This window comes from Periophthalmus magnuspinnatus, chromosome 10 (genome assembly GCF_009829125.3).
Source record: "Periophthalmus magnuspinnatus isolate fPerMag1 chromosome 10, fPerMag1.2.pri, whole genome shotgun sequence".
Classification (NCBI taxonomy): Eukaryota; Metazoa; Chordata; class Actinopteri; order Gobiiformes; family Gobiidae; genus Periophthalmus; species Periophthalmus magnuspinnatus.
The window spans coordinates 2,707,761-2,733,291 of NC_047135.1; the positions used below are offsets into that span (position 1 = coordinate 2,707,761).

At 37.3% G+C, this 25,531-nt stretch overlaps 2 protein-coding genes across 3 annotated transcripts in view; both read right to left on the reverse strand.

Annotated features, from left to right (window-relative positions):
- The window catches only part of afap1l1a (actin filament associated protein 1-like 1a), a 64,152-nt gene extending 56,593 nt beyond the window's left edge, over nt 1-7,559 (reverse strand). Inside the window, exon 1 of the mRNA XM_055224641.1 lies at nt 7,365-7,559. Coding sequence (XP_055080616.1) covers nt 7,365-7,386 — 22 coding nt within the window. The 5' untranslated portion in view covers nt 7,387-7,559. The remainder of the gene's footprint in view (nt 1-7,364) is intronic.
- A 5,020-nt stretch (nt 7,560-12,579) lies between these two features.
- ablim3 (actin binding LIM protein family, member 3) overlaps nt 12,580-25,531 on the reverse strand; it is a 112,822-nt gene continuing 99,870 nt past the window's right edge. For both annotated transcript variants that reach the window (XM_055224644.1, XM_055224643.1), the window contains 9 exons: nt 21,850-21,984; nt 19,266-19,336; nt 18,885-19,053; nt 15,282-15,311; nt 13,992-14,047; nt 13,810-13,876; nt 13,708-13,718; nt 13,529-13,609; nt 12,580-12,880 (listed from right to left, as the gene is read on the reverse strand). In XM_055224644.1, the coding sequence (XP_055080619.1) occupies nt 12,767-12,880; nt 13,529-13,609; nt 13,708-13,718; nt 13,810-13,876; nt 13,992-14,047; nt 15,282-15,311; nt 18,885-19,053; nt 19,266-19,336; nt 21,850-21,984 (734 nt within the window). In that variant the 3' untranslated portion in view covers nt 12,580-12,766. The remainder of the gene's footprint in view (nt 12,881-13,528; nt 13,610-13,707; nt 13,719-13,809; nt 13,877-13,991; nt 14,048-15,281; nt 15,312-18,884; nt 19,054-19,265; nt 19,337-21,849; nt 21,985-25,531) is intronic.

Consider the following 25,531-nt stretch of genomic DNA (forward strand, 5'->3'; position numbering starts at 1 on the left):
CTAAACCACGACTAAACCAAGGCTAAACCAGGACTAAACCAGGACTAAACCACGACTAAACCAAGGCTAAACCAGGACTAAACCAGGACTAAACCACGACTAAACCAAGGCTAAACCAGGACTAAACCAGGACTAAGAGACAGGACACTACACTTTTCACTGTTTCCTTCTTACTCTTACACCAGATGCCCTTCCTGATACAATCCTATAAATTGTAGCTTGAGAACAGCACATAAAATGCACATCACTTATGACTCCTCTATTTCTTTCGTAGGAGTGCACTACATGCTGGTGTCACTGGGGTCATAGATTTGCAGCCTTGTTTCAGTCAGTGTGCCCCAGGACAGCTGTGGCTACAGGAGTAATATCACTTTAAATCAGACCTATTCTGCAAAATGGACTTTTCAGAACTTTTAACCATGTTACAGTTGTTTCTCCTCAACAATTATTCACCTGAAGTTGTATTTGGACTGATTCGTGTTTGAGCAATCTTTAATCTTTAGGGTGAAACAGCATTTTGAGCTAATAAAGTGTGACTCAAACATGTGTGAATGAAACAAAACACAACTCCACGTCTGTTTTTGATGAATTAACAACATTAGAACATGACTTAAAGCTACAAGAGTCAGTTTTGTGTCATTTAGGACCTTTAAACAAGTATCAACACTGAAAAAAATCACATAAATGGATCAAATTTGACCTTTTCTGAAGATTGAATTTAAGTTTATATCTACAGAACATTTAAAACAACTTGAGACAAACCAAAGTCAATACAAAATAAATACAAAGATCACACGAAACATAGAAAAAGAACAATAAAACACATTCAGCACACAACATATTCAGGGAGCAGGGGCGTAGCGCTGTATTCTGGGCCCTTGGTAAAATCATCTGTGGGGGCTACATATTGTCTTATGAAAAATGCACATTACAGACTTTATGAGGGGCCCCTTCCTGTGCGGGGCCCTGGGTAAACAGTGCCCTTCACCCCCCCCCCAGGTCAGACGCCCCTGTCACGAAGAAGAGCTGCAATTTCAAGAGTTTGATCTAGAGTTTTAGCAGAAATAGTGAAAAGAAATAAAGAAATGCTACTATTCTGAGCTGAAAATTGCAATATTGTCCGGAAAAGAGCTTTTAAAACGATCTTGCGGTTGGAAAAAGTTTGTATCGAGTCTATTCTTTAGTATCAAAATCGAAATTGACACGTTCTAAAAGTAAATTTGTCGTTTTTGTGCGAGAAAACAACAATAAAATCTTGAATCCGGTTTGAAATTTTCGCATCAGGACGACACTAAAGCTGCTCCAGTGTAAAATAGACCCATTGTCTCCTCAAACTCTTCCATATGCAGCGGTCGCCTCACAATAGGAACAATTCATTCAATCTGGGTTAGACATGAGCCCGGTCCCAGCTCTGCACCTCAGCGGGGACCTCGCCCTCACACGCCCTCCTCAAACTCAGCGGGGACCTCGCCCTCACACGCCCTCCTCAAACTCAGACCTAAAGGAAACAAAAGACTTTCACACAGCTGCTGTATCTGGCTAAGATTAACCTTATCAACGAGACAAAACAATACTGTGCAAACACTCGAGCCGACAGCAGAGAGGAGACTTATTACACGTGGAAAATATAATCAAAATAAATAAAAAAAAAGTTAAAAAGTGAACTTTGCCAGACGCTGAGGCCAGAGGAGCTGACAGGGTTCCGTTGTCCCAGGGCCGAGAGTCTTAGGACCCCAGAATTGGAACTTCTGCCACTGAATTAATATTAAAGTAGGGGGCCCATGTGAGACTTTTTGCCCCGGGCCCCAGTATTTCTGCTGACGGCCCTGTCCAGAGCTGGTCAGTGCCTGGATGTGAACTCAAACTGAACCTTCTGATCATCAAAGTGAACATAATCTTTAATTCTTTGGTTCTTATCTCGCACCGACATTTTTCACTCCGAGTACCGCCTCCCCACGCAGCTTTTTGTCCCTAAACACCACCACTACTAAACCTAAATCACTGTAGATTGTTCTTTTAAAACAAGGGAAAAATAAGAAGAATAGAACCCCATCGATGAGTTTGGAAATTTAGTGGTTGGAATAGTCTCGGCGTGGCCCATGTGACCGCTCGGACCAATCAGAGTTTGAGTTTAGCTGGAGCGAACATAGAGCGTAGCCGAAGCTAACGATTAAGAAGAGGTTTTTTTAAGATAACAGATGGATTTTTACTGAGAAAAAGTTTATGATCTGAAAAAAATAGGTCAAAATCGACATGAAATTTGACCTTTGTGAAAGTTTCTTCGTTGTAGTACCAGTGAGCGGCCACTAGTCCAACTCGAGACGCTCTAAGCAGCAATAAACGATCCAGTAATTTTAACAGATCCATGACAGATACCGATACTGACACCAATACTGAAAAAATGAGCTGGAACAGTATCGGTTCGGTGATATTGTTTAAGGCGATATCGTGGCTGGACGTTTGACTGTACGTAACGAGAGATTTAGTTTTCTCTCATTTAATTTTATCAGTATATATACAGTATCTCTTTCTGTTTGTCTCTATTTTATTTATTTATTTTCTTTTTTTTCTTTTTTTTTGTATTTGTATTTGTATTTTTTATTTTATTTTATTTTTTATTTATTTTTATTATTTATTTTTATTATTTATTTTTATTTTTTTTATTTTTTTATTTATTTATTTATTTTATTTTATCTTACAATTTTCTACTTTCATAAAACAGCGTGTCAAACTCTAACGAGAAAAGTTAAACACAACGATCTTTCGAGCCTCAAACGTGCGTTGTTTCATGAGTTTGTGAAGTTTTTTTGGGGCGTCCATGTTTTTCAGTGTCATTTAAATACAGTCACACATAAATAAACAGAAACATGTGCACAACATACACGTCGACCCATTGTGAAAAATAAAACTCAACTGAATAAAACTCAACTGAAGGCTTGAACTTTTACCACGACTGTTTCAGCCTCATCGTTTCATTAATTTCTTGTGTTTTACTTCATGACACAGACGATTAAACCCGTCACATTAAACTTTTACATCGATTTATCATCCACTTCATGACGGACAGAATAATATTTTTAGGGTCAGTTTTATCGTGGGGACTTTTTTCTTTGCACCAGTGGGAACAATTTGGTTATTTTTCTGCACAACGATGAGATTTGAGCTTCTACGACTCATTTATTATCGACACAAACCGAGTAAAGCTCTTCCAAAGTGTTGCATTATCGTATTTATTCAGTGCAATTCATGGGTTTTTTTCACAATATTATAAATTTAAAACACTTTTTGTGAATAATTCTTTAGGGTTTGGTTTCAGTGTTATCGTTCATCGTTTGTATTTACTTTAGAGCGACGTACAGCTCTTCAAAATGTGTTAGCGTGACGGACGTAGCGTTAGCGTGAGTCGGATCGGTATCGGTTTCATGATATCGGTCGACGTAATACAAGATTTACAGGCAGATTTCATAAAGTTTGAAGTTTTCTTTCTGCTCCTTTCTGTTCATTTCTTGCACCGTGTTTTCGGGCTATAAGGCGACACTTAAAATACTTTTATTTTCTCAAAAATCAACGGCGCGCTTTATAATTCCTTATGTTTTATGTATAAAGTACGAAGCCGCGCCGCTTGATGGATCGTTGGAGCATTAAACCTGCTGTAGTCAAGAGTAAAATATGTGGAAGGACACGAAAAGAAGATCAGTGAAAAGGCGATCCGGCCTGAACACATCATCAATAATAGAGGGCACAGTTTTTTCAGAAACAAACATGAACTCAAAATAACTCAAAAAACAAAACAAAAAAAACCCCCCAAAAAAAACCCAACAACCTCAAAATAAAAAAAACAACAACTAAACAAACAAAAAACTCCAAATGACAAAAAAATATATAGAAAATAAACAAAAATCATAATAAAAATATTTTTAAAAATTTAAAATAAAAAAACTCAAAATAACAAAACAAAATAATAATAATAAACTTAAAAAATAAAGTAAAAATAACAAAAAAAACTCAAAATAAAAAATATAAATAAAAAAATAAAAAAAGAAATTTAAAAATTGCAAAAAAACCCCAACTCAAAATAAAAATAAAAATAAACAAACAAAAAAAACTCCAAATAACTAAAAAAAAATAAAGAAAATAAACAAAAAAAGATTAAATAAATAACAAAAAAATCATAATAAAAATATTTTTAAAAATTAAAAATAAGAAAAAAAAATCTCAAAATAACAAAACAAAATAATAATAATAAACTTAAAAAATAAAGTCAAAATAACCTAAAAAAAAAACAAAAAAAAAAACAAATAACAAAACAATCATGTAGAGCATGATTCTGAACATTCATGAACATTTAAGACCAAAATGACGAGTCTGAGAGCAGCAGGTACAGAGAGAGGAGACACTGATCTTTCTGGCCAGGACGGCGTCTCCACAGGGAACGAAAAGTCATTTTTCACTGTCGTTCTCGGTTGCCAGGGGCTAATGTCCAGAAACTACCACCCACGGTCAATTTCAAGAGAAAGACTTTGCCAAAAGAAAAGTTTCCGGCCGGCGTCATCATCAAGGGTAAAGCGAACGAGCTGGATGGACGAGGAGAAGATGAGTGACGTCAGGAAGGACCGGAATCATCACCAAAACAGCTAAATAACAGCGACGAGACGGACTCAGGTCATGACTGGAGGGACCTGGGCGCGCTTGATGCCGTAATCTGACTGTTTTGTTTCTCTTAATGCGCCCACAGACTTTATAAAGAAGTGGACGAAGGGAGTGTGACGTCGCCCAAAGCGCCTTGTAATCCGGTGCGAAAAATACAGTATGTTTAACTTTACGACTCTATTCACGTCTTTGTATAGTTTACGAATTAAATAACAATGAATAAATAAAACTTTTGCTCATATGAAGCTGTTGAGTCATGATTTTAAGGATGAACAACAGCTGCTTAACACGACTGGATCCGCTGTGTCATAAATTAACTGCGTTTTGAAGAAAGTAAGTGCCATTTTCAGGCCGTATAATCACTAAATCCACTTAACGTTCCCTAAATCAAAGCTGGAACTATATGTTTTGGTTCTCAGTATTTAGTATTCTGCAAAACTGGGGAGATTTTTGCTGTTTTTGTTGTAATTCGCTAAGATCTGAGCTGCAAATGGGCGAATAAGTCACTTTTAGGGCTGATTACTGCTTTATTTTGCTGTTTATATGTTGCAGCGCATGTTTTTTTAAGGATACTGTCTATTTCAAACGTTTTATTGGGATTATCTTGTTTTATTTTAATTATATCAGTGGCACAAAGTAGTTTCATCATTTATCTGAATATATATCCATATCTTCACAGTGTTATAGTGTCAGGTCCATCTACTTGACACGTGCGTAATGTGATCCAAGTTTAATTTATATATAAACGGACTGTAAGGTTCTCCTCAGGGCTGTGTTTTTTCCCCTGTGGTGAATCCAAACATCAGCCTCATGGATCCTGTCACTTAAACCGGCCTCGCTGACGGACGAGGAGGTTTAAGACTTCCTCCACGGATCTTTTGTAAAAACAACACAACACCAGCGACATTTACTGCAAGAATGAAGTGAACCGCTGCAAAAGAAACGCATCAGATTCACTGTTTAAGCAAGAAAAGCACTGAAATATAGACTGTGTAATAAGAAGGCGCCTGATTTGTCTGTTATTAAAGTTCAAAAGTTGAGTTTCGGACACAATAGTGAAATATTGTGTTAATACGAACATTTAAGACCAAAATGACAAGTCTGACAACAGCAGGTACAGAGAGAGAGGACACAGTTAAAAAAACAAACAAAAATAAACTTAAAATAACAAAAAAATCATTAAAAAAAATATATATATATATATATAAATAAACAAAAAAAACTCATAAAATAACTCATAAAATAAGCTAAAATAAAAAAACTCAAAATAACAAAAAAATCATAATAAAAATAACTTTTAAAAAAACTCAAAATAAGTAAAAATAAATAAATAAACTCAAAATAACAAAAAAACAAATAAAAATAAATAAATAAATAAACAAGTAAAAAACTCTCAAAAAAACCTAAAAAATAAAGAAAATAAACTAAAACAAAAAAAAATCAAAATAACAAAAACAAAATCATAATAAAAATAACTAAAAAATAAACAAAAACTCAAAATAATTCAAAAAACAAAACAAAAAAAGCTTTAAAAAAACTCAAAATAACAAAAAAAAAAAAAAAAAAACTAAAAAAAAAAAAACAGGATCATGTAGAGGGTTAATCTGAACATTTAAGACCAAAATGACGAGTCTGACAGCAGCAGAGACAGAGAGAGGGGACAGTTTCTCAATGTAAAGTGAATTGGAGCCAGAGTCTATAAAATTTTCATGTTACTGATCTTCAAAAGCATAAATCGTCTCTTTTATCCCGTCGTTCCCTCACGGCCTCACACACTTCACTCGAGTAAAAACACCAGAGCTGTGTCTTTATGTGAGGAAACATCAGACTCGTGTTGTAAGAGCGTCAGTCCCGACCTCCAGCAGAGCAAAAAAATGTTTTGAATTACAGTGTGGAGAGATGTGACTCTGCAGGAGAGACTGACCACACGCCGGGGAAAAAAAAACATTTAAAAACAACAAAAACACAGAGTCCTTCACGATGTCATCATCAAAATGTCTTTAAAGGACACAACAGGACAGTCTGCAAATAAACACCATTTATATGAGCGCATTTCTAAAAGTGGACTATTTATGAGAGAGGTAAGGCAGTCAGAGGAATAGTAGAAGTACACTGGGAGTAGTAGTACTGTAGTAGTGTAGTACTGGTTGTTGTGCTGTTGTGTAATAAACTTTGGAATGCACAGAACACCAGGACATTCAGTGATGCACAAAGAAGAGGAAGAAGCACTGCAGTGTGATACTTAAGTAAAAGTACAGATACAGGAGTGAAAAATACTCAAGTAAAAGTAAAAGTATCAAATGAAAAAGTCTACTTAAGTAAAAGTATTAAAGTATCTGTTTAAAAATGTAGTTAAAGATGGAAAAGTAAAAGTGTTTCGTGCAGATTTTGAGTCTTAAAAAGATTCAAATGTGGTGATTTTGATAAAGATCTGAGCTGAATTTTGTTTTAGTAGAAACATTTAAATTTAATGTACTAGAGTCAAATAAAACCTCAGACTTTTCATCAGCTTTTACTTTTTAGTTCAAAAATGTAGTGCAGTAGAAAGTACAGATCCTGCTCTCAAATGTACTGAAGCAAAAGTAAAAAGTATCCACTGTAAAACGTACTTCAGTAAAGTGCAGATACCCAATTACTTTTACTTTGTGAGCTCCTCTGATGCACAATCATCAAACTGCGCATGTTCTGATAAAGTTTGTGTTTGTTAAACTCACATTTCGAGCTGTTCTCGTCCATCCCGCTGCAGGAGGGTTAAACTCTGCACCGGCCCATGTGTGAGACAGAGGCCCCGGGGACACCTACACCTCCAGCTCCACCTCCTGCTCCTGCTCCTGCTCCAGCTCCTGCTCCAGCTCCTGCTCCGGCTCCAGCTCCAGCTCCTGCTCCACCTCCTCCTCCTGCTCCCATCTGCCTCTGCGCTCAGGCTCCACGTGCGTCTGCAGCGCGCGGCCGCAGGGGGGCGCCTCCTCTGGGTCCTAGAGTCAGTGGGATTAAGGAGGTGGAGGTTTTACTGGTTTAAATAAAAAAATAAAATAAATAAATAAAAAACAAAGATGAATAATTTTCTACTGTCAGCAACAATGACAAGATCTAGAATGAAATGTTTGTTTAGGTGGAACATAAAGTAAAGGTAGTAAAGTACTGTACTTAAGTAAACATTTTAGACATCTGTACTTTACTTACCGGTAAGTACATTTTAAACTGGATACTTTTTACTTTTACTTCAGTACATTTGAGAGCAGTATCTGTACTTTTTACTCCACTACGTTTATGAACAGGACTATAAAGCTAAAGTATTTTTTATTATAGTTTGAGAGCTGCTGAAAAGGCTGAGGGTTTATTTTTTACACGTTCAGAATTTGAGCAAAACAAAAATATACAAATAAAAAGTCTGTTTCTGTTGAACAAAATTCAGCTCAAATCTTTATCAAAATCACCACATTTGAAGCTTCATAAGACTCAAAATCTGTGTGAAATACTTGTACTTTTTACTCATTCAGTACATTTTTAACAGATACTTTAATGCTTTTACTAAAGTAGATTTTGTCATGTGATACTTGAGTATTTCTGGTCTCTGTACTTTTAGTTAAGCAACAAACTGCAGTACTTGTTCCACGCTGCTGGGAGGTCGAGTACAGTCTGTCATTAGAGGAGCAGGTGTTGGACAGAGACTGTCCAGCAGGGGGCGGTAATGAGACTTTTTCATTTCCTGTTGTTAAAGTGTGAGTGTTTTTGTTGGTCTGACTCACGGGAGAATCACAGCGTCACATATGATCAGATGATTTTACTTTTAAGACAATATTTCCTCGAGTTTTACCTTTGTCCAGCGTGTTTTGTGTGATCGATGCGTGTTGTATGTGATCGATGTAGACCCGAGCTGTCAATCATCACAAAAACACAACAGTCAGTTTGATTTTTGTTTATTTTCGTGACAAAACCATGAATACCGTATTCAAACAAAGTCAGCCCTGGATCATTTGTTTTTCATGGCCGTTCTAGGACGTCGCAAGTGAAAATAACCTCTTTAGCTACAAAATATTATTCCAAAGCAAATCTTTAAACAGTGAGAAAGTGGTGACTTCAGTTTCGTCTAAAACATGGATCTGATATTGCATTAAGTGCCTGAAGTGACTGGTACGTTGGCCTTAAGGACCATTGCACATACTCCACAGTGTACTGCAGTCTAACTTATGGAACCATGACCTTTGACCTTTGCATTGGAAGTGATACGTTCTGGTCCGTCGGCACCTCCTCACTTTGGTTTTCATTCTCATACAAATCAATGCAAACCAACCACACACACCTGTAACAAACCCAATCAGTACAGCAGCTGTGTAATATGTAAATAGCATTAGCATTCGAGCTAACAGGGAGCTCTCAACACAGACTGTATATGTAAATGGACGTAGCTAACCTGCTAGCCGCCGCGTTACAAACAGGAAGTGAGCATGGGCGCGCTTCTGACTCCATTAACTCTGGCTCCAGTTCACTTTCTATTGAAAAACTGTGTCCCCTCTCTCTGTACCTGCTGCTGTCAGACTCATTTTGGTCTTAAATGTTCGTATTAACCCTCTACATGATCCTGGGGTTTTTATTTCACTATTGTGTCTGTAAATCAAGATATGAACATTATTAACAGACAGATTGGTCGCCTTCTTTCCCCGTAGTCACTAGCGTTAGCAACAGGTTTGATTGACAGCGTTGCTAAGCGCCCGCTCCCTCCTAAAATAGCGTTACAGGCTGAAAGGGCGTTACTTTCAAGATTCTCGCTCCGGATTGGTTCTTTGGCTGCTATGACACTCTGATTGGAATTCAAAATATGAAACTCGGCTCCGGATTAGCCGCTATAACTGCTAGCCTCGATGAGCTTCATAGTGATTTATAAAACTTATAGAATTCTTGTTTTTTATTGTAGTCATTTACATTTGAACATTTTTTATCGCTGTAAAAATGGAGAAAAGTCTTTGGGGGGGGGCATTGACCATTCTAGGGGAGCCTCGTGCCCCCTCGAGCCCCCTCACTAGCGACGCCCCTGCTCCCTTCCTCTTTCTATTTTCACTTTTTGCCTGCTAAAAATCCATTTGGTAAAAAAAAAACATGATTTAAATGATCGTAACAGTAATAAAAGCAAATGATAATATAATGTAAAGCTTGAAACACCACAGAATATGTAGAAATTTAAATAAAACAACACAAGTTTAATGCGTTATGGATAAAAGATGATGTTAAAGCGTAAAAATCTTAAACTGTAGAACGTTTTATTAACAAAAATAATCCATCTTAAATGTTTCTTTACACTTTACACAGCGCTCGTACTGACTTTCCTTCGGTTTTGTAGTTGTCGTTGTGTTTTGTTACCAGATTAAACCAAAAAAACGTTTTATTTTTAATGAGGAAACGATCAGAAAAGAGCTAAGCTAAATCTCACACTCACATCCAACACTCGCGCCTTTAAAGTGTCAAACCCTCTACGTTCTACTCGCTCGGTGCTGGTGCTGCACTCTGCCAAAGTACAAGAACTACACCTACATCAGCCTTAATTAAACATAAACAAAGACTTCATTCATAGTTTATTAACAGTTTATTAAGAACAACTTAGTAGCTGCCAGCGGTGGAAGGTAACGAAGTACTGTACTATCATTTTAGGTATTTAAGAACATTTTACAGTGGATACTTTTTACTTTTACTTCACTACATTTGAGAGCAGTATCTCTACTTTCTACTCTACTACATTTTTGAATAGGACTGAAAAGTAAAAAGTACTTTTCATATGATTTAAGGGGGTATTTTTCGGTTTCTGACTAAAGTTTCGAGTTCAAGTTTCTTCGGATTTGAGCAAAACAAAAACACAAGATTCAGAAGAAAAACTAAGAAATAGATTTGTATTTTTATTTTTTATTGTATTTTGACTAAAATATGTGTCATTTTTAATCCGTATCTCTACATTTACACTGAAATACTTTTACTTTTTACTCTTAAAGTACATTTTTAAACAGGTACTTAAATACTTTTACTTAAAGTCGATTTTTTCATGTGATACTTTTACTTTTACTTGAGTAACTTCTTGCTTCATTTACTTCAGCAACACAATCGAGTACTTCATCCACCACTGGTAACTACTTCACTAAAGATACAGTATGTAACTTTCTGGAGCTGGAGCGTTGTGTGTTTGATTCCATGGAAACATAAAGTACTGTAAAGCCAAACTGAGGGACATTCTCCACAGAGATAGACATGAACGTTCTATGTCATACTCTGAAATATTAAAGCCAAAACGAGCAGAAAAAGGCCAAATGAGTCAGGTTTGTGGAGAGGCGAGCCTGCTCAGAGTAAGGATGCATGTTTTTGTTTGTTTTAATGCAGTAAACAACTAAAAAAACAAACAAAAAGCTTTAATTTTAATCGATTTTTTGGCTAATGTGTTACATACTGTCGCTTTAAGGGGCTAACGGTTGAGTTTGAACCATAGACTGTTTATATAAATGGACGTAGCTAACCTGCTAGCATCGCGTTACAAACAGGAAGTGATCATGTACGCACTTCCTGCTCTATCGACTCTGGCTCCAATTCACTTCCTATTGAAAATCTGTTCGTATTAACCCGCTCAACATGATCCTGGGTTTTTTTATTTCCAAATTAACTTAGCCGCTATAACTGCTAGCATCGATGCGCTTCATTTTTGACGTCACGCTCACTCCGTCCACGTCTTTACACAGTCTATGGTTTGAATGAAGTCGTCACTGAGTTTCATTCTCGCTAAACTATTGAAAAAGGCTAATCAGGTGCAGTTATTATAATTTTAACCGAAATAAGAAACGCAATAAGGCAAAGCCCGAAATCTCGTCTACGTCCGTTTCATCACAGGATCCCCCTCGTGTACTGCGCCGTCCTCCAGGCCACAGGGGGCGCCCTCAGCCTTTCTATTGCTTACTCGTCACAGTTCATGTGTCTCTGTCTCTGTGCGGTCGTCCTCCTGTTTTTCCCAGAATTCCACGCTGGAGTGAGCACAGTTTTGGTTTGGGAGGAGGTTCTTGAACAGTCTCTCAGCCTTGGCAGTGAAAGTCAGCGGAAGTCGTAATAAAGTTTGTTTTTCCTTCATATTATTGTAATTTTAAAGTCTCTGTTTGTCATTATCAGGGATGCACAGGGCCGTCAGCAGGAACGAGGGGGGCCCGGGGCACGGAGCCTCACGTGGGCCCCCCTATGAAATTAATTAAGAAAAATTCTGCCGTGAAGGTACAATTGCTCCAAAAAGTTTTAATGTGTAAATATTGATCTGTACAATGATAAAATATTAAATTAAAGTAAAAAAAAAATAAATAAAATGACATTTACAAATTTCATTTTTCACTTGCAACTTTGAAATTTTACAAGTACAAATCTAAAAATTACACTTTCACGAGTTCTGAGACATTTGTTGTGCCGAGTCTGTCTCAAAACGATTTGTAAACGCAACGACGATTTGAACGTGACGACAGCAGGGGGCGGGGCTTGAGGGGGCGGGGCTGGAGCGGCTGGGGTTGCTATGGTAACGGCTAAACTGGTTTTCATGTACTGTAAAGGATTAGCTAACGCGAATTCAGACAGTACGTAGCCTTTTTGTGATATTATGATGTACATAATTCACCTTTTATTAAGTTATTATAGTTATACGATATTTCTAAGTGTAAAACGATATTTTTAAGTGTAAAAAATAAATAAATATTTTTTATTTAACATCGGACAAATCAACTTTACATTTAAAAACTTTTTTGGAACAGTTGTACTTTCATATTCTGAGGTTTTAAGACAATGGGACCCGGGACAACAGACCCCTTTGTCCTCGCTTCTCGATACTGATACCGATATTATGGCTTTAAGCTTGTGCCGATACCGATTTGTATTTTAATTTCATAAAAATAAAAATATAATATGAGAAAATGTGTCATGTTGTCTACAGAACGACTTTGTATAAAACCCCAGTGATAGTTTTATTACTTCAATTAAAAAACCCAACCAGGATATCGGCAGAATCGATATTTTGGAGCCGATACTCGATCCAGCAGGTTTTCGTAGATCTGATATGCCGATATTCGATACCGGTGCATCCCTGGTAATTAATGGAATGGGGCTCATGTTAAAAGAGTCGAGCCTGTTTCTTCAGCTCGTTGCGTTTCCATAAAGCCAAACGGTCAAACTCCTCTGTGCTCATCCCGAAAACCTGCGAGAACTCCTCTGCAGACAGGTGGCGCTATAACACAGAAACACACAGACAACCATCAGAACTCCTCTGCAGACAGGTGGCGCTATAACACAGAAACACACAGACGACAATCAGAACTCCTCTGCAGACAGGTGGCGCTATAACACAGAAACACACAGACAACAGTCAGAACTCCTCTGCAGACAGGTGGCGCTATAACACAGAAACACACAGACAACCATCAGAACTCCTCTGCAGACAGGTGGCGCTATAACACAGAAACAGACAACCATCAGAACTCCTCTGCAGACAGGTGGCGCTATAACACAGAAAAAAGAGAGATACTTTGAAGAACTGTAAAGAAAAGACTGAAAGGAACGACAACATTCAGTTTGTGGTAATGAGAAAAATATACAGAAGTGTTTTATAAAGTAGTAGCAGGTTAGTAGTAGTAGTAGTAGTAGTCAGCAGTACTAGTGGCAGAAGCCGAGATGGCTCAGACCAGTGATTCTCAAAAGTACATATACTACATAAATACAAATACAAAAGTACTATTACTACATTAACACAAAAGTACTACTACTACATAAATACAAATACAAAAGTACATATACTACATAAATACAAATACAAAAGTACTATTACTACATAAATACTGCTCGTGGCTCAGACTCTTCTTCTCGTCTCTTCACTCACCTCCAGTCTGGCTCTGTCCACGTCCTTTGGCAGCCTGTTGCGCCCTCTGGTGGTGACGATGAGCATTTCATAAGGATAAACCTGGAAAAGGCAGAGACAGAGACTTTAAACACACAGACTCATTACAGCAGTGGGATTATGAGTTACAACCAGAACAAGTCATTTTCCTTCAAACGTACCGTGTATTCAGCTGTGACGGAGGAAAAAAGAACAAAGTCGTGAGTGTAATTGGTTTAAAACTAACGAGGAATCCGCTCTATCTAAAACTCCGACACAATTACCTTTGTTTCCCCAGGTGACCTCACTCGAGCTGTCGTACTGATACTGGTAACAATCAGCGCTCTGAGGCTGCGAGGGGAAAGAGCGGAGAGACAAATTAACATACTAATGAGTCCTATAGGTTCCCCGGCCCATGAATCACACAGGAACCAGCAGGTTAAATGTAAGAGGCTAAAAGTCTTACCCGCTGAAGACCGTTTCGTCCATAACCTGGAAGTGATGATGATTTGCAGCCAAAATCTAGACATAAAAAGGGATAATTTGTTTAGGTTTTATTATAACTATTGAAGTGGAATTATTAATTTTGCACAAGCCTTTTATATTTATATATCTGCACTAACAGTCAAAGAGTTTGGACAAGCCATCTCATCTCATTCAGTGTTTTTATTTATTTATTAATTTATTTTAGTACTTTCTACATTTTAAATATATTCAGAACAGTACTTGAACGTGTATTTATGAATTATTATTATTATTATTATTATTATTATTATTATTATTATTATTATTATTATTATTATTATTATCATTATCATCATTATTATTATTATTATTATTATTATTATTATTATTATTTTAAATACATACAGAACAGTATTTGGATTTTTATTTATTTGTTTTCTTTCTTTTCTTTTTCTTTTTACTACTTTCTACATTTTAAATACATAGAGAACAGTACTTGGACTTTTGTATTTATTTTTTATTTTATTTTATTTTTTTACTACTTTCTACATTTTTAATAGATACAGAAATGTACTTGGATTTTTATATTTATTTATTTATTTATTGTACTACTTTCTACCTTTTAAATACATTCAGAGCAGTACTTGGATTTTTTTTCTTTTTCTTTTTTTTTTTTTTTTTTTTTACAACTTTCTACATTTTAAATAAATACAGAAATGTATTTTTTTTATTTTTATGTATTTATGTATTATTATTATTATTTTTAAATTATTATTATTATTTTTATTAATTTATTTTTTGTATTTTCTACATTTTAAATACATTCTTACTTGGATTTTTATTTATGGAGTTATTTAACTTTTTTTCTTTCCTACATAATTCCACATATCTTACCTCATATTTTTTATTTCTTCTGTGTTTATAAAATGTAGAAAATAGTAAAAATAAAAATAAAACAACTGAATTAGGGGGCGTGTCCAAACTTCTGACTAGAAGTGTATATATAATTTTTTTTTTTTTCACAGTAGCAGGACAGAAGTTAAACAATATAAGACATATTTGACTTGTGACACATTGTAATTACACTAGTAAAATTTTCTTACGTCTTTGTTTCATAATAAACACAAACAGACGCACTACTGTCTAAAACCAGACACACACTGCCCTCAAAACACCAACAGAGGGCGCTCTCTCCCAACTAAACTCTGGTTTGCAGCTGTTGAAGCTCAAACATCAGACAAAACTGCATCTTTTTAAATTAAATGAACGGATTAATCAATAAAAATCTCACCACTTTCACTGCTGTACTGTGAACGAGGAGCTGCAAAAAAAACACACAAACGTTATTCAGAGTTTAAAATGTTGTACAGTTACACAAAGGACAAAAACTCCAACAAAAAATGTACAATGTAAAACTCATCCTCAAATAAACTCATATTAAATCAGTTTATTCTAAAAAAAAAAGACTCGAACAGGAAACAGCCCCGGCCACAAAAAACACATTAATGAAAATCTCACAGCTCATAAATAAATGGCTCAGTGGCTCAGTGGCTCAGTGGCTCAGTAGCTCAGTGGCTCAGTTTTCAGGTTAATCTAAAAAGAGCGTGTGAGGTCACTGCATCTGTCTCCCAGCATGCACTTCTGTTCTGTTTCAGCAGAGTTTGCATGTTCTTCTTATGTCTCGACAGTGTTCCAACACAATCCAAAAACATGTGCTGGAATATTCATTTTCCTGTCCAGATATTTATCCCTGTAACTCTGACATTAAGTACTAAAGTAACTCTGACATTAAGTACTTGTGTAACTCTGACATTAAGTACTTGTGTAACTCTGACATTAAGTACTTGTGTAACTCTGACATTAAGTACTTGTGTAACTCTGACATTAAGTACTTGTGTAACTCTGACATTAAGTACTTGTGTAACTCTGACATTAAGTACTTGTGTAACTCTGACATTAAGTACTAAAGTAACTCTGACATTAAGTACTTATGTGACTCTGACATTAAGTACTAAAGTAACTCTGACATTAAGTACTTATGTGACTCTGACATTAAGTACTTGTGTGACTCTGACATTAAGTACTTGTGTGACTCTGACATTAAGTACTTACGTAACTCTGACATTAAGTACTTACGTAACTCTGACATTAAGTACTTGTGTAACTCTGACATTAAGTACTAAAGTAACTCTGACATTAAGTACTTATGTGACTCTGACATTAAGTACTTGCATTAAAATCAGTGGAGGAAGCTAAAAAGTACAAGTAGTAAAGTGCTGTACTTAAGCAGAATTTTAGGTATTTAAAGTACATTTTACATCGGATACTTTTTACTTTTACTTCACTACATTTGAGAGCAGTATCTGTACTTTCTACTCCACTACACTTTTTAAACAGGACTGAAAAGTAAAAAGTACATCTGATTTGAGGGATATTTTTACCACGTTTCTGACTAAAGTTTTCGAGTTCAAGCTTCGGATTTGAGTAAAACAAAAATAAACAAAATACACAAAATTCATGAGAAAAACTAAGAAATTGATTAATATTTTTACTACAATATCACTACATTTACACTGAAATACTTTTACTTTTTACTCTTAAAGTACATTTTTAAACAGGTACTTAAATACTTAAAGTCGATTTTTTCATGTGATACTTTTACTTTTACTTGAGTAACTTCTTGCTTCTTTTACTTAAGCAACACAATCGAGTACTTCATCCACCACTGGTAACTACTTCACTAAAGATACAGTATGTAACTTTCTGGAGCTGGAACGTTGTGTGTTTGATTCCATGGAAACATAAAGTACTGTAAAGCCAAACTGAGGGACATTCTCCACAGAGATAGATATGAACGTTTTATGTCAGACTCTGAAATATTAAAGCCAAAACCAGCAGAAAAAGGCCAAATGAGTCAGGTTTGTGGAGAGGCAAGCCTGCTCAGAGTAAGGATGCATGTTTTTGTTTGTTTTAATGCAGTAAACAACCAAAAAAACAAACAAAAAGCTTTAATTTTAAACTATTTTTTGGCTAATGAGTTACATACTGTCGCTTTAAGGGCTAACGGTTGAGTTTGAACCATAGACTGTTTTTATAAATGGACGTAGCTAACCTGCTAGCATCGCGTTACAAACAGGAAGTGATCATGTGCGCACTTCCTGCTCTATCGATTCTGGCTCCAATTCACTTTCTATTGAAAATCTGTGTCTTAAATGTTCGTATTAACCAAAAAAACAAACAAAAAGCTTTAATTTTAATCTATTTTTTGGCTAATGTGTTACATACTGTCGCTTTAAGGGCTAACGGTTGAGTTTGAACCATAGACTGTTTTTATAAATGGGCGTAGCTAACCTGCTAGCATCGCTTTACAAACAGGAAGTGATCATGTGCGCACTTCCTGCTCCATCGATATATGTTCTATTTATGTTCTAGGCCAGTCAGGTGAGCAAAACAAAAATAAATACACAAAATTCACAAGAAAAATTAAGATTTGTGTTGTTACTATGACTAAAATATGTCTCTGAGACGGTAATAAACAATACTTTTACTTTTCAGTCCTGTTCAGAAATGTAGCGCGATGGAAAGTACAGATACTGCTCTCAAATGTAGTGAAGTAACAGTAAAAAGTATCCACTGTAAAATGTATTTAAGTAAAGTACAGATACATAAAATGACGACAGGTGACAGTTTAGGTCCAAAATTCTGTCTTTCTCTCGTGTGTCCAGGTCTGTGTCCAACGTGAAGATATTTTTATCCGTTTTCCTTCGTATTTCTGACACAGACATAAACACAGGAGGGTGGAGGCGTGTGCAGGTAACTCCACCGACATAAACCACACATTGGTCCATTGAGCGTGAATGTTTCTGTCACAATGTTGAAGGTGGAGCTGCTTCAGTGAACAAAGGAAAGACTCAGCGCCAACTAAACCGCACGGTGTAAAAGGAAATAATGAGTTTAAATAAGAGTTAAAGGGGCTGTATGAAACAAAATGGACTCCTGTGAGGTTTCAGTCAAGTTAAAATATTGTAACGTTGTCAAAAACAGACCTGGAGTTGTGTTTTGTTTCATTCACACATGTTTGAGTCACATTTTATTTTTAGTCTGTGACATCTCCAAAGCTCAAAATGCTCTGTTCCACCTTGTGATGTCATGAAGTGGGAGTTTTCAACAGGTCCTTTTACATACAGAATCGTAGTTGGATTTTTATTTGTATTTATTTATTTATTTTTTATATTTTCTACATTTTAAATACATACAGAAAATTTTTATCTTTATTTCTTTTTTATTTTTTTTAATCTTTATTTATTTATTTATTCATTAAAAAAATATTTTCTACATATTAAATGCATACAAAACACTAATTGGATTTTTATTTATTTATTTATTCATTCATTCATTTTTAAAAATATTTTCTACATTTTAAATACATACAAAACACTAGTTGGATTTGTATTTATTTATTTTTACCACTTTCTACATTTTAAATACAAACAGAACAGTACTTGGATTTTTATTTTTTATTTTTTTTATTATTATTATTATTATTATTATTTTTACCACTTTCTAATTGTAGAAATTAGAAATTCCAGGTCTGAAATGATCCAAATAATTCTATAACTGAAGGTGAGTAGTTTAAAAACACAGTGGAGCACTTCCTGTATTACCACACGATGACATCACAAGGTGGAACAGAGTGTTTTCAGTTTGAGCGAAGAACTCAGCCTAAATCTGCAGGTTCGTTTGTGCGTTTAAACATTTGTGAATGAAACAAAAACAAAAAAAAACACAACTCCAGTACGTTTTAGATTAGACCCTTTAAAGTATTTCTCCTATTTGTCGTCGCGGTTACGCCTCCTCAACTCCAGGGGGCGGCGTCAGACTTGCGCAGACTTACACCCGTTGACGGTGTTGTTGTACGCCGTGGACCCGTAGCCCGTCGTGTTGAGCGTTTCTTTGCTGCCGCTCCGTGAATTCCTCCGGCTGCCCCAGGGGTCGTTGTCATAGGAACCGGATCTGGCTTTCATCTCCTCCTTCAGGATCATCCTCCCGATCCCGCTCCCGATCTGAAGATAGAAGAAGAAGAACGGAGGAACGGCGCAGTTAGAGACGGACTGAGTGAACATAAAATCGTGGGAAAAAATGAGTTGGAGTAAATAGAAATAAAAAGGCAGAAGATGAGGCACCGTACCATCGGCGGTGCATTATTTATGGCGGTTTCGGAGGAGCTGCTTGACGAGGTTGTGGAAAGCGATAGAGAGAATAGTGAAGCTCTTACTCTTTGAAGACCGTGGCTCCATCCTTCCTCGTCTCCTCCCGTCGAGTAGCGTCGTCTCGGGGCTCGGTACGCTGCGAAAAAAAGAAAAAAAAAAGAAGAAAAAAAGAAAAAAAGGTTCAGATGAGTTTAACGTGAGCGCGGTTATTTCAGGAGGAGCCGTGTTTGGACGTGTGGATGTGGAGATGTTTGGAGACAGAGGAGGTGAAAGTGAGGAGGAGGAGGAGAAGAGGAGGTGAAGGTGAGGAGGAGGAGAGGAGGAGGAGAGGAGGAGGTGAAGGTGAGGAGGAGGAGAGGAGGAGGTGAAGGTGAAGAGGAGGAGAGGAGGAGGTGAAGGTGAGGAGGAGGAGAGGAGGAGGTGAAGGTGAGGAGGAGGAGAGGAGGAGGAGAGGAGGAGGTGAAGGTGAGGAGGAGGAGAGGAGGAGGTGAAGGTGAAGAGGAGGAGAGGAGGAGGTGAAGGTGAAGAGGAGGAGAGGAGGAGGTGAAAGTGAGGAGGAGAGGAGGAGGAGGTGAAGGTGAGGAGGAGGTGAAGGTGAGAAAGAGGAGAGGAGGAGGTGAAGGTGAGAAAGAGGAGAGGAGGAGGTTTACAAACGCGACAGCTACAAGTCGTTTTAGGTTTAGTTTAGATGAGGCAGTAAAGCTGCAGTGTGGAACTTTTCTGCTGGAGGATGTGTCGTGTTCTTGGTCTCGTTTCCATGGATACAGCTCTTTTAATGTTGATTTTCATGATGATTCTTTGTGTTTTGATTTGTTGTATTGTGAGTTTAATGCCAAACTGTGGAACATTACAGATGTGTAGAAAAAGTACATAGTGTAGCTTTAAGGTCTTATATTACACAAAATGGACTGAACGATAAGTCGTTTTAAAATGTCGTTTCCTCCTCAAAAACAGACCTGGAGTTGTGTTTTGTTTCATTCACACATGTTTGAGTCACAATTTATTATTAGTCTGTAACATTTCCAAAGCTCAAAACGCTCTGTTCCACCTTGTGATGTCATCAAGTGGTAGTTTTTTTTCCAAGTTAACAGCTCCTTTTACCTTTAGTTCATTACAGAGCGTTAATTCCAAAGCTGAAATGATCCAAATGATTCTCGAAATGAAGGTGTGTGGAGTTTAAAAACACAGTGGAGCACTTCCTGTATCACCACACGATGACATCACAAGGTGGAACAGAGTGTTTTCTGCTTCTAAATCTGCAGGGTTTGTGTGTTAAACATGTGCGAATGAAACAAACACAACTCCAGGTCTGTTTGTGACGAGGAAACGACAATAGAACAGATCAGAGACTATTTAATATGGGCCCTTTAAAGGTAATGTGGGCCCTTTAATAGAATAAAATGGGCCCTTTAAGGTAATGTGGGCCCTTTAACCCTCTGGTGCATAGCGGTCACTTCAGTGGACAGTTACTAAAACATAACGTTCGCTTTAATGCATTGGTTTAAATGGTGGAACTAGATATGAGTGTCTAGAGTGCTCTCTGCTGCCACACTCCATTGAGGTCAATTCAGTGGTCAGTCGGTGTAACTGCAAGTAAATTTCCTCTGGATGGTTTTCTTATTCAGGCGTAAACATTGCATCTATACAGTGTTGAAATTTCCCAAAAATTGTTGAAATGTGTCTGTATATTTACAATAGAACACAAGTTAATTCATTTTTACAGGCAGTTCACAATGTTGTTTCATGTCCTGAGAAGAATAAAAACATTTTGCTTTGATAATTTATGCAGAGGGTTAATAGAATAATATGGGCCTTTAAAGGAGGAGAGACTCACACTCATTTTTTATTTATTTGGAGGAATTGTTGATCCTATGAATAACTTAACCCCAAAGGACAAAGGACAAATCATCTGTAAATACAGGAGTAATTCTGCAGTAACTCAACAAACAAACACCTCGAACAAAGTCACACCGCGGCCGCAGAAATACGCCGTGGAGATCAGCAGGCGACAGACCAGCCACCAGAAATGTTACGTAGTGGAGCTTTAATACATAAACAGTGCATCAAAACTGATCAGCTCCACGGAGAAGGTGGCTCAGTTGGTCCCGCTATGGAAAATAAAACATCTAAGACGTCATGATCTCTTCGCCAGGAATATTCCACAGTCTGGCATTAAACCGTTATATCTTCAATGAGAAAACCTGGTGACACAAGGTCAAATTACATGTCAGATCTGTGGAGAGGCGATCCCACAGTCAGAATGCATGTTTTTGTAGCAATAAAAACACACGCAATTGAAAAAAAAAGAAAAAAAGAGCAAGACGGATAAATTTACACTAATGCCACACTGCGGAACATTATAGGCAAAGCATGTCCTCTCTATGGAGACAGACCAGCCACCAGAAATGTCACGTAGTGGAGCTTTAATATATAAACGAGGTGTCAAAACTGGTTAAAATCAGCTGCACGACGACGCGTAGCTCAGTTTGGTGTTCGTCCGCTGGCCTGAAAGTTGGCGCTGTCGTTGTGTCCTTGGGCAAGACACTTTACCCCACCTCGCCCCAGCGTCTGCGTACATGTGTGTGGATGTGATGTGAAGTGCTCCGAGTGCTTCGAAGGTGGGAAAAGTGCTGTAAAATGCGAGCGTACCTTTCGGAGAGCTGGTGTAGGGGTAATAGTCTGACTCTGATTGGCTGTATGACTCAGGGGAGTAGGTGGAAAGTCTCGCCGACCTCAGAATGTCCTCGCTGGTCCTGCTCTTGGTCGCTGCTTCCATGTAATGATCTGGGAAAAAAAAAGGAGGCGAGAACGGTAAGAAAACGCATAATCAAACTGCGCTTCGTTAGCTGTGAAAGGAGAGCGTCGCTGAAGAGGAAAAATAAAACATAATCCGCCCAGTTTCAACCTTGGATGTGACTTGCTGTTACTAATCCCAATAATCTCAATAAACAAAGGGATTTTTTTGCCCGTAAAAACAGTTCGCTTCACATACATTATTATCTGGGATGTTCATGATTAGAAATGGAGATGAGGAAGTCAAAGTTAGTTGCAGTTTAGCTTAAGATTTTAAAATAATAGTCCATTTTAGCGTCTGCGGACTTGTTTTCAACACATCTAAGACCATAGACTGTGTAAAGAAAGCGGCGAAAATGGGTTCTATATCTTGAATCACGGATAAAATAGCGAAATATAAACCCCAGGATCATGTAGTGCGGGTTAATATGAAGGTTTCAAAACCAAAATGACGAGTCTGACTGGAGCTATCACAGGGAGAGGTGACAGTTTTTCAATGTAAAGTGAATTGGAGCCAGAGTCAATGGAACAGGAAGTGCGCTCATGATCACTTCCTGTTTAGAACGTGCCAGCTAGAGCATTAGCCATGTCTATTTATATATACAGTCTATAATTGAGACTCTTATAGGAAATATCTAAAAAGTAAATTCAGAAATATTAAACCTGATCATTTCTATAACAGACTAGACCCTAGAATTGGCTGTTTTTCATCTACAGATACACCGATATAACGGTTTTCCGATATATCGAGTCAGTATTTGCACTTTTCTGCATAGGGCCATCGGTCTTAACTCTCCTGCTCAGCCCGATATTTGGTTTGGACTCAACAATCGCTGCATAAACTTTTATTTTAACACTTTAGTGCGATTTTGGGTCAGTAGTAAGTAGTCTATTTTTTTTTTTTTTACAAACAAAACAAAAAAACAACCCTCAAAATAATTAAAAAAACAAACAAAAAAACTCAAAATAACTAAACAATAAATAAAATAAACTAAAAACCCCAAAAAACCCAACTCAAAAAAAAAACCCAACTCAAAACAAAAACAAAATAAAAACTCAAAATAAAAAATAAATAAAATAAAAACCTCAAAATAACTAATAATAAATAAACAAACTAAAAATACCTAAAAAAAAAAAAAAAAAAAAAAAAAAAAAGAACCCCAGGATCATGTAGAGCGGGTTAATATGAACATTTAAGACCAAAATGATGAGTCTGTTTAGTCAGTTATTTTTATGGGCTTAAAATAAACTGTGAGCAGGTAAAGTTATAAATTATACTTTCTCCCTCATATCGAAGAGTTGAGAGGCGTCCACGGTCCCGGGCGCATCACGGGGGCGAAAAAACAGCCGCTTCTTTCATAAGAGTCGCATGAAATATAGACTCAAGCGTCCTGCAGAAAAAACCCCCTCAGAACTTTTTAGATTTGGACGCAATTTGGAGTCGACGGAGCCGGAAAAGCGCGTCCATGATCACTTCCTGTTTCGAAAGCGGTTAGCACGTTAGCTTTGTCCATTTATATAAACAGTCTATGGTCAGAGAAAAGCCGGTTTTGCTTGAGTGGAGCAGATGTACCTGATAAAGTGGCCATCATTACATCATCCACATCCAATGACATCACTGTTACATCACCATTACATCACTATTACACCGTCTCAAACAGCATTGCGTCATAACGGGTCACTTAGGGCGTGCGAGCGGCAGCCGACATGCAGATTTAGCCATGCTAGCACAGACGCGTGGCCCGCTAACTTCAGTCCACGATAAACCCTTGACGATTTTGGAAACTAAAGTCGTATTCTATGGACAAAAAAACAAAAAACAAAAAAAAAAAACTACTGAAACACATGGACAAAGCTAAGTCAGAAGGAGGGAGGATACTCACTACGAGCCAAGGCCACAGGAGGAGGTGGAGCAGGAGGAGGTGGAGGTGGACAGTGAATAAATGTGTTTGGATGCAATAAAAGATTTGAAAGAAAAGGGAAACGTTACTGGAGCATCGTCAAAGGGAGAGAAGACGAGACAAAACAGAGGAGAGACGAGACGAGACGAGACAGACAGGCAAGACGTGTCGACGAGGTAGTGCGCACAACCGGCCTCGGACAAGACGAACGCTTGCATAACAATATCGACATTTACATTCAGCGTTATGTGGTTTCGTTCTGGACGTCGGTGTCAAATTGATTCATGCTAAAAGCTCAATTATATACACCACGCATTAGCAAGTGTTTATGCAGCTATCGGCGCCGGGCTAGCTCACTGTTAGCGTCAGTACTTCCTGTTCGGTTTTATATCTCTGTGGTTGTGTCCAAAAGTCCACACTATTCCCTACAGGGGGCGCTATGAATGTCCCGTTGGTGCAAAAGTAGGGCACTCAAAGTTTCTCAGAATGAAAAAAAAAAAGTAGTGAACATCGGTGGTCACTACAGTGGTGAATATAGACCACAATGCATTGCAAAAATCTGAAAAACGACGGCGGAAACAGGTGTTTAACCTCGATACGAAACGACTGAATGAAGCAGATAAAAGCGCTGGTTTAGGAATTAAAAGACTCTTAAATCAACCGGTGTTGTGTAAAGTTGCTAGCGTTAGCCATTTACCTTAGCTTGAGCTGTTAACAGAGCAAGAATTTCCACATTTCAGACAAAAAAATTAAAATCTAGTCCGTTTACGTGACATCCATCTTGACAAAAACGTGTTTGGTTATTATAAAATACTCGTGTGTCGGTCAGTTTTACCGAATTATGCTAAAATGAATAAATATTTAAAGATAAGGCAGTGGACAGGGAGTTGCAGGTGGGTTAGGGGTCAGAGGTCAGAGGTCAGGGGGTTAGGGTCAGATAGTGGACACGGAGCTGCAAAGGAATGTCAAAAACTACACAAATAAAATGAAAACTTCACCAGAGACAGTTTTGTGTTTGGAAAGAAACATGTTTGTGCCTCAATGCTAATGCTAATGCTAATTTTGAGGCATAATAAATACAAAACAACACCACAAACTGAAGTATTCTACATGTAAAAGTCACTGTGTAGTCTTTATTTTAATTAATTTCATTTTAATAGGTTGTTTATCTGATATTTTCTGATTTTAATAAAATAAATGACCACAGGATTAGCATTGAGGCTAATCATTCCATTCATGTCTGTGTTATTTTGGCAAACTTTTCTGTAACTGTAACAAACTTAAACCCCCCGTGTATAAACTTTGTGGAAACTCCTGTGTTCACACTTATGCCTCACACACAAAAAGTAGTTTTATTGTGAAAGGACTGGGAGAGGAAACAGTTTAGAGTTTGCAGTTTGGTCGATGTTATTGTTTGAATTGATCCTGACAGTTCAGTTTGTCGCATTTTGTTAAAAGTAGAGACTCTGAGCTGTGTCTGAATGTCTCCCCCAGCCTCTGACCCGTCGTTCGCCCTCGTCGTCAGAGAGATTCGGACACACAGGTCACTACTTTCAGGTCACATGACTCTGGGTCTGGGTGAAAAAAGTCTAAACTCTGATAAAACTTGATTTGTGTCATAAATAATGGTCAGATTG